The 10,080-nt window shown below is 39.5% G+C and overlaps 1 protein-coding gene across 1 annotated transcript in view; it reads left to right on the top strand.

The window, feature by feature from the left end:
* The first annotated feature begins 451 nt into the window (after positions 1–451).
* spidr (scaffold protein involved in DNA repair) overlaps positions 452–10,080 on the top strand; it is a 42,786-nt gene continuing 33,157 nt past the window's right edge. Inside the window, exons 1-7 of the mRNA XM_042497238.1 lie at positions 452–1,036; positions 1,370–1,531; positions 1,638–1,701; positions 2,749–2,955; positions 3,683–3,825; positions 7,460–7,698; positions 9,683–9,783. Coding sequence (XP_042353172.1) covers positions 1,022–1,036; positions 1,370–1,531; positions 1,638–1,701; positions 2,749–2,955; positions 3,683–3,825; positions 7,460–7,698; positions 9,683–9,783 — 931 coding nt within the window. The 5' untranslated portion in view covers positions 452–1,021. The remainder of the gene's footprint in view (positions 1,037–1,369; positions 1,532–1,637; positions 1,702–2,748; positions 2,956–3,682; positions 3,826–7,459; positions 7,699–9,682; positions 9,784–10,080) is intronic.

The following is a 10,080-nucleotide window of genomic DNA, read 5'->3' as shown; positions in this document are numbered from 1 at the left end:
ATACTGCTGGGTACCCTAATCCATAGTTAAAACTCATCATATGTTAGCTGATTTAGATTTTGGAAGAATAATTTGAATCTACAAATACTTAATACAGAAAAATAATAATTACACACACACACAAAGTGAAGTCACAGCCGAGCCACCCTACACCTCTGATAATAGAGTACAGTCCCCTGATTTTAAATAAATGTGGCAAGAATAAAAGTACAATATTTGCCTCTGAATGTAAAGTACAAAATACCACAAAATGAAAAATGTTCAAATAAAGTACAAACACTTCAAACTTGTGCTTGCGTAAAAGTAGTTTATTATTCACGTTGAAAGAGACACGCACATACACACACACACACGCAGGCTGCCTCCGGTCCACGTTGTTGGGAAATCAAACACACCCCTCTGCTTCAGGTTGAGTAACAGTGGCGGAGACTGTGTGACTGAACCGACTTCACTATAAAACATCCGAGGACTGACACAGAGTGTGTCCGTGTTAGGGCCACCATGTGGCATGGGAGGCTACCTGTCCACAGAGAGTGAGGGAGACGGACACTGTCAGGGCCTAAAGACAGATAGATTCACGTGAGAGTGTTGGTGGGACGAGCTCTGGTGTGCGGCTACGATGGACGGGTCAGTCAGGACACGAGGAGTACATTTGTCCAAAAAGTAGTTCAGTTACGGTAGAGAGGGAGCCGGATAGGAAAGGGTATTGTGATTATTGTTATTATTATTATTAGTATTGTTGCTTATCTTTAGTTTGTGGTGAGTTAGGTTGAATTCAGCAGGTGGCGGTAATGCGACTTTATGGACACTAACAGCCGATAAACTCAACAGAAGGAGAAGAAGAAAGTTGAGCAACAGCTGCAGCTACGGTGCTAGTTACTGTACAAACTACTGAGTTAGCACCCACCGGCAAACCGCTAATGCACAACGATGGGTTAATAAAAAGGATTAGAGTCGACAGTGTTGTGTGTGCACATACATAAACTGCAGCTGTAGCTGAAACTTATTCTATTTTGTCGCCATGTCCTCCGGAAAGGTAAGAAACCTGCTCGCGAGCTAAAAAGCTAGCAAGTTTACGCTAACTTTAAGCTACATGCTAGTTAGCTTCAGCAAGTTATTAGCCTCTGCCCGCCCACAGCTGAGTGGAGTTTACCTGTCACTCACGTGTTAACTGCTTTGATGTGATATTTACTTTATTATCACAATATACACAACTGTTTGTAATTTATTGATATACGTTATTGATGCCACCACGATGAGAATCGGGGTTAACGTTAATGAACAGCTATCAAACCGGTTGCTTTATTCAGTGATGAGAAACATTTTTGACCTGACTTTTTTTCTTCTCTTTTTTTTCCAATTCTCGTAGCGTAAAAGCTCCTACAAAGATATAAAATGTGTTTTCTTTCCCGATGATGTTGAAAATGGTTTACAAAAGGTGAGGAGAGAGCCATCATCACTTTCTTCTGTGTCCGTCGCAAAGAGCTGGGAGACATGTGGGGACAGTTTTCTGGACACTCCTGTGATGAAGGTTGATAACGATCAGATACATAATGAAATGATTAATAACCAGATAACAGCTCACGCAAATACTCCTGCAGCTCTAACATTTTTGATGCTGCTTATTTTTGTTGCAGAAGCTCAAGTCATCAGGGAGGAAACTGTCTGACATCAGAAAGTTGGCTCAGTCTCCTGCTTTTGGTAATTCATTGTTTTGTCTTATTAGATTTATTTGCATGCAGTTTATTGGTATTTCTCCATCACTGGTAACATATTGTGGTCTTTCTCAGGAGAGTCACTCATGATCCACAATGTTGTCATTTTAATTAACTAAGTATTGAATTAAAATGATGACACTCTTCATAAAACTGCATTTATTTAAATGTTTGTTTGGACTGAACAGTCAATTTCAACTAGTGCTAAGCATCAGACCTAAATTTTGTTTTGTGTTGCAGGCATCAAATTCAGAATGAGTTTATATTTTCAAAGATCAATAAAATCTGTTCGAACATTAAATATTTTGTCTATGTACTGTATTCAGTTAAACTTAGGCCCATAAAGATCCGCAAAATATTGCATTTTTATTCATGTTTAACACAGCGTCTGAACTTTTTTGGAATTGGGGTTGTACTATTAATATCTGCTTTTTTTCTTTCGTGAAAAGAAAAATGTTTTTGCAAGAAAAAGCACAGAAGGAAGGGAATGCATTTAATTTCAAACAATACCCACTAGTTCTTTCAAAGATACTGATTAAGCAGTACATATCGATAAATACTTTAAAAGTGTTTTAATACTCATTTTCCACAGTATTGATAAACCAGTACCAGCTGCTTCTTCTTGCTCTCTCTTATAGTTAATGTTTACTACAGTCAGTCTGCTGTTCTCTGCTATTAACAAAGAAAATAAAAGTCATGGTTGTTATGTTATAGCCTTGTCATATTTATCTTTTAATAAAATAATTACATAGTATGCCACATTTCCCCAACAATATTGAAAATGATGTCAAATATCTGGGTATGTCAAGGTATTGTTTGGAAATTAGAATTTCCAGTATCATGAAAATACAGATCACCCAGCCCTGAAATATTCTGTCATTAATTTAGATTGTGAAAAGGGCAGAGTAGGGGACACGTAATATACATTGTTTGAGTGCTTGATTTGGGTGCCCATAAGGGGAGTGCAGCAACTGGTTAAAAGTTTTGAAACATAGCCGACAGCTCACCTTTTCGTTCTCTTTTGTTTGCCTAGTGCAGAGCAGCGCTGTTCACTGTAATGAGGACCCAGTGCACATTGCGTGGAGCTCCAGCGACAGTGAACAGTCTGATGATGAGATACAGGAGCAGCATCTCGCCAGAGTCGCGGCTCAGCAGCAACAACGTCCCCAGAGACCAGGGAGACCCACAGCTCCCGTTCAGTCGTACGCCAGAGCGCTGCGCATGCTCAGCACTGATAGAGGTAAAGAAAGTCAGTTGAGACTTGCTAAGTCATTGCTGAGACATGACAGGTTGTTCTAACGGTGCAGTTCAGGTTTTCAAGAGCTGATTTTTGTTTTAGGTCTCATATTACACTTCGTATATAAGACTTGGCTGGGAGCAGTAACTTTAGGTAGTGTAGTTGCCACAGGCAAAAAGTAGAGATTCAGGCAACTGCACCTGAGCAAGAAATAGTGCTGCACATAATCCCCACAACCTGTTGTTTGTACACTTCATTTTTGTATGCATTAAAGGGAACAGTTTTCCCCAAAATCAAATGTACATATTTCTCCTCTTGTCTGTTGTGCTATTTATCAAACTAGATTGTTTTGGTGAGAGTTGTTGAGTGTTGGAGATATTGGCCAAAAATATATCTGTTTTCTCGCCAATATTATTGAACTACATTGCTTTCGACTTGTGGTTCTCAGAGCACCAAAAATACATTTGATAAACTCAACGGCAATGTTTCTTTACAGAAATTATGACTTGGTCACTCAAGATAATCTGCAGACCTCGTTGTGAGCGCTTTCATCTGGGAACTATTTTCTCTCTACCAAACTACACCTATCAGTTTAGCAATCTCCACTTAATAGCAGGCTGTGAGATGTGGTTGAAAGCCATAAAGGAATTTAGTAAGTTAATGTTTACTTAAGATAATTTTTCAAACTTAAACCTATTATTTTCATTCATTATTTAATTTCTGTCTTTAGATGACCTTCCTGTTATTGACACAGACAGTGATGTGGGTGAATGTGAGGAAGAAGTTGAAAAGGACAGTGGGCAACAGATCTCTGACTGTGAGTCAGAGTCTGCTGAAGAAAAACCAGAAGATCTGACTCTTAAACCTACAAATGTGAGTCAAATATACTGTTTTGTTTGTTGTTTTTGTGTTTCTGACAGTATAGTATATGTAACTTAAAACTCATTTTCTCAACTGTGTTATGTGTTTTAATGAACACTAGATGGTGCCACACAGCCACTGAAACTCCACATGACTTAAGGAGTCTGGTGTATGTTTCTAATTAAAAGTGTTTAGATGACTGCCAGTGCATGCAGTTATCCTAGAAGTAGTGCCATAAATGTCAGTACTTTTCCTAGAGTCCAGTGAGACAGATCAAATTCTGTGCACTGCGTATATTAAACTTGATGAGCTTTACCATCAGTGTTGTCTTACATGGCGTGATTGCACATGTTCCAGGTTAAAGTAAAAGTATACTTGTGTCATCGTGTTTTATTTTGAGACTTCATATCAGTGTTGTTTTAGTTATTTTAATGTATTTTGTTTTGGTTGTACGTTTAGGCCACTAGGTGGAGCATTGCAGTCATGCCCTCATGTCCTGAAAGGCCCTGACAGGCTCAAACCAGCACCATGCTCTCTGTAGGTTCAGGTTATAATCCAAACTGTCAAAGTTCACAAGCTGAGTTAGCTTTAAAGTGCTGACAGAGTGTGTAGGAAGCTGCCAATTTTTCATTGATCCAAAGCAGATATTAAAACTGTTGGGAGTGCCTGAAGAAGAAACTTTACAACTTAAATGAAGACAAAAGTTGCTTTAACAGAAAATTATTTGGCTTTTATTGTCTAATAAGTCAGTTTTCAAGCAGAAATGCATAAATTTTATGGTTTCAATCTCTCTAAAGTGGGGGTTGTTTATAAGACGAAACAAGTCGTACATTGACGTAAGCTTGCCCTCAGAAACTGTGATGGGCATTTTTTGCACTGCTCTCTGAATATTAATCAAAAAATGTATCAGCAGATTAATAGATAATAGTAATCGCTGAAAAGCCACGTCATATGATGCTCACACTGCGGTTTACTGAACACACTTCTCATGCTGTTTCATTAGACAAATATATTTGTTATCATAGTAGTCGATCTTTTGTCGGCCCTCCTGTGTGCTGTGCAGACTTAGATTGACTGTTCCTTCTCGAAAGTCATTCAGCAGTGGTGTTTGTTAAAGGCCGGGCTGGCACTGACAGAATGTACAAGGAGTGGTTGAAGGTGTTGTGCTCAGGTTCAAGACCGCACACGGCGTTTCGTAGTAGCTCATATTGACAACATGTAACTGATCAGCTAGATGTGGTCAAATTACTGGGGTGGTGCGGTTGTGGGGATAGCGGTTTATTAATGTTCTTACACTATTCTATTGAGTCATCCATAACATATTGATTTATTGACATACTGATCCTGACTATTCGAAACAGCTTTAATACCAAATTTTCCTCAATATCAGCACTATTGAGACTACTTTCTTGCTCTCTCCTCTCTCCGACAGTGAGTTGACAGACAGACAGACAGACAGACACACACACACACACACACACACACACACACCTCACTGCAGTGGCGCCAGAAACCTTCCTCTTCTCAGTCACTCACTCTGTCTTCTTGTCACTCATCTCATTCACTCTGGTTGCATTCAGGCTTTTGTGGCACAGTTTTGTTTTGTACTTACACTTAATTGCATTTTGTGTCCGTCTCGGGTTTTTGAATGTGTGCACCACCACAAGATTATTCTTTTCCTTAATTTAAAGTTTGAATTATTACTATTTTTTATTGAAGTCATTGTGCTGTTCTCTGCAAACTAACTAAGAAAGGAAAAGTCATTGTTGTCTTGTTATGGCCTTATTATATCCATAATCAAGTGTTTCCCCTTAATGTCAAAATGTCCCTGTGGTATCAGATATTGACTTTTTTTTTAGTTATTGTATGGAAGTTTGAAATTCCAGTATCATGACAACACTGAAATCAGCACAATGCCTTAAAATACATTGCTCACTAATAGAGCTGCAACGATAAGTCAATTGAAAGACATTTAATTGCCAGATATTTCGATTATCAAGTAGTCGTTTAGTCAAAATGACGTACTCAAATGCCTTGTTTTGTCCACAACCCAAAGATATTCAGTTAACTGTCATAGAAAAGTAAAGAAACCAGAACATGATCACATTTAAGAGGCTGGAATCAGAGAGTTTTGACTTATTTATATTATTATTATTATTATTTATTATTATTTTATTATTATTGTTATTATTAAAAATGTACTCAAACCAATTATCAGATAAACTGGCGATTAATTTAATAACTGACAACTAATCGATAGTTACAGCTCTGCATTTAAGTAACCAATATCTTGTGATTAAGCTCTGAGTTTTTGCAGGCTGTATGTCAAGAGGAAGCCTGTAGACAGATTGACATCACCCCCACAGACCCAGCTACTTCCTCTTGTCACAGTTTTAGTTGCTGCTATCAGCTCTCTGGGGTCAAACAAGATCTAAGATCACCCAGCAGGAGGTTTGTGGTCAGAGGCCTACTAGAAAGACAGACTCTTAAGGGTCCTAGTTTTTTGAAATATGCTTGTACTGAAATGTATGCATGTTGTGTTTTTGACAGTTTGATTGCCCATAAGTCAAGTGCAGATTCAGTAATCGGAATAGCATTTGGATTTGTGGCATTTTGTTACAGCACCACAATACGGTAGATTTTGATTAAATTGGAGCAGGAAAATGGAACAGCCTAGTTTGAATTTCTTTGTGGCCTTGAAAGCTTGCTCAAATGCTGCCAATTTTAAATCAAACCGGATCTAACAGGATACAGAGGGATCCCAGTCCAAGTCAAAGTTTAGTATTCCAGATAAATGTACGTCTGACTCACTTGACGTATATGTCTGCCAGATTTCTGTGTTGTTGCACTAGCGATGAATGTGGATAGGCGGAGCTGTGAGGGTGACTTTGCATCTCAAGGCCAACGAGGAAGGCCACTTCCCCAATCAAGCGTGTCCCGGTCCGGCAAACTTCAGCCGCTCACTGGGTCAACAACCTCCACCACATCAGGGCTCCTCACTAGATTAGAGCCGTGTCACCAGAGCAGGACTATAAACATCTTTTTACTACTGTTTGTTGAGGGAAACATTTAAGTGGACAAGGCTGCACAGAGCTGTGTACTTACAATGCTTTCAGTGCCGGGTGAAAACATTTTTGAGCCGGGGCCAGGAACATAGTGTTCCTTTCTCTCTGTAGCTGGTTAGAGTGTGACGTCTGCTGGCACTCCGCCTAGCAGGGTCAAGTTGATTCAAATAAGAGAGCACGTTGGCTGACGGAGCCTGGTATGCTGGTCTTGTCTGCACATGACAGGAACTCGGGTTTCTTGTGGATTTTTCCATGAGTGCTGATTCCCTCAGGTGCAGTGAGCAGTGATGCAGCAAAAAAAGATTGTTTTCTTAACGTATCTGGTGAATTAATCAGTCGGTGTATCAGTGTACCATATCCACCCAGTGTGTGATTGAGTTTATTCATTTTATTTAACCTAATGACTCAGAATTAATTTACTGAAGGCTGAGGCCTTTTTTAATATCAAATATCTCCCTGATATATATTGTTATTTTATCTCTGATTTAAAACTTTAAAATTAATTCAACTGACTTGTTTCAAAATTGGGTCAAATAAATATTTTTTTTAAAGTTAATTAATAGTTATCACTTTATCCCCAGATGCCGGAGCTGGAGATCTCAGGCTATGCTTCTGATGGTGAGAATATTGACAGCACAATGACTCCGAGCAGACCAGACTCTGAGAGCTCTCCTCTCCAAACTGGTGAGGGCAGCAAAAGGTCAGTCAGTGACTGGGTCAGATCTGCTCAGGCGATGCTGCAGACGCCTCAGAAACCGCAGCACAAGAGGGAGTCCAAGACCCCTGAAGACTCCGCCAAAAAGAAAAGGAAATTTCAAAGGTTTGCATGTGGTTTGTTTAAAGTCACATTTGGGAATTTTGCCTTTTTTTCCCAAGATACTGATTCTGATATCTCAACTTAGAGTAACTGCTGATGCCGATTCCAGATCCAGTATGAATGTTCCCTTTTTCCACTTAACTTAAAATCTGCATACAACTGTGTGTGGATCATTTTAATGTGAGGTAACATGAGGCCAGGGATTGTTGTGGCGCCAAAAACTGAGTCAGCAGCCCACAATGAGGGAATGAATGTAACTGAACGCATAAACACAGAATTTTATAATGAGAATAAAGGTATACTCTGCAGGAATTGTTGGTAACTGTTTGTAAACACTAAGGTTGTTTATAATGACTAACTTCACTGACATTCAAATATACGTTTAAACTTAGACTAGTCAACTAGTCTAAACTAAGAAAACATTTAAAAACAATCAAAATTGAGCACAAATGTATCTTTAAGTTTAATCATCAGAAAAAATATTGCATATATTGTAAAATCCATTTGAAATTGTGAATCCCATTTTTCAATAACCAAATCATGTTTTTGATGCAGCTGAAATGTTTGGCACTTTGCACCATGCATTATTATTATTGCACATTTTCCTATAAATCATGACAACACCTCATTAAATAAAAGTTTACAAATAAGAATTTCCATTTGATCAACGCTATCACATAAAAATGGCACAATCATTTTTAAATTAACTTTATTGAGTTGTATTTCTGGTGCTTATGAGCGAGATTAGCAATGTTTAATCAATTATTCAACTAATTGTACACATCTCTAGTAAAAATAACATTCAGACTTTGTCTGTCCCCCCCTACACTGATGGTATCGACACAGCAAGCTACTGTACTATTGTAGGAATATAACATTTGTTTTAATGGAAAAACCGATACTTGTGCAAGCTTACAAATAACTGCCTGCAACTTCCTGTCCTTAAGTGCTCACCAGCAAAAGAAAGCCAACCCCACATTAATTCTCATTTTGGAACGAGCTTTGTCTGCTTGGTGTTTCGCTGTGATATACTTGTGGGGGTTTTTTTTTCGACACTGTGTTCACAATTATTTCAGCCCCCTCTTGGATTCGTCATGTGGCCGGGCCACACTGCCTGCATGAGCATTTCTACAAGTCAAAGAACGCAAGTTTCTTATGTTTTAGTTGAACTCAAATGACCATTTTTAATGTATATTTTTGCTGAAAACTGTGAGCGTTGCATGGTAAAAATAGGCAAGATTCCTATTCTCTAGATGTGCCGCAGCTGAGCAGCAGCCTCGCCTGAGTAGCGCTGCTCACGTGGGTAGTGTGACTGCTCTAACCTGTTAACATGGGTGTTGGAAAAAAAAACACAACAACTTCCGCAATGCGCCGAGCAGCTCATGCAGGCAGTATGGCCCAACTGTTACAGTCAGGCACCTGGTCGCTAATGTTTTATTAGGCTCCAACCTCACCTGAGTGCCACAACTGCACGCCCATAAATATTTGGGACATGGCAAAATAGGAAAAAACAGGCCGAGGGCAGAGTCCCTGCAGAAATAAACATCGCCACACACCTCCAGTTGGTCATTTACATCATTTTATATTGTTTTTTAAGAAAAATCCTGCATAGTATATCTTTTTATATCTCGATTGCTGCATCTCTACTGCACATTATTATGTATGTGTCATAGTGTATTGCCTCATAATAGAGCATACACAGGTACAGAGGCATTGCGCTTGCTGCCAGAGTCAAACTTTGGCGGCAATGTTTCCACAGCAGAACTGATGATGAAAGGGACACCTGGTGTCATGATGTGGGTGCTAAATGTCATTGCCACCTCCAAGCCCACCAAATCTGACAGATGGCTATCTGCAGTCTTCGACAGCTTGTGTGTTACATCAGAAATCTCTGTTTTTGAAAAAAACAATTTTACACCTGCTTTTGTTCAAGCTGCGTTAGTTTATCAAGTCATCCGCTGTACCTCTGTGTTTGTCTTTTGCATAGCGGAGGTCTTGCTGAGAGGCTGAATCGACTGCAGTGCAGACAGAGGTCAGCTGTGAGCTTCTGGAGGCACCAGTCCATCTCTGACTCCTCAACAACAGCAGGTGATCCTCACAGACAAACTGTATTCTCCACAGGATGCTGCACGCATTGATCTCTGAATCACCGCTCATGTTTAATGATGAACTTTGATTTGTGAGTGGGATGAAGGCCGTCTGCAGGCAGGCGGGATTCTTTTCTTTACGTGATCATATGGAGAAGCGATGCCGAGGACGTGCCGGCTGTAGTTTGATCACTGTGGCTCTGAACTGTGAACTCAGTTTCCTGTCACCTACATACTGCTTGCCTAGTTCTTTTTTTCCTTTCCGTGGTGTACCAAACCACTTGTGCTCTCTGGTTGT

This window comes from Plectropomus leopardus, chromosome 12 (assembly GCF_008729295.1).
Source record: "Plectropomus leopardus isolate mb chromosome 12, YSFRI_Pleo_2.0, whole genome shotgun sequence".
Taxonomy (NCBI): Eukaryota; Metazoa; Chordata; class Actinopteri; order Perciformes; family Serranidae; genus Plectropomus; species Plectropomus leopardus.
This window is presented reverse-complemented; position numbering and strand designations above follow the sequence as displayed.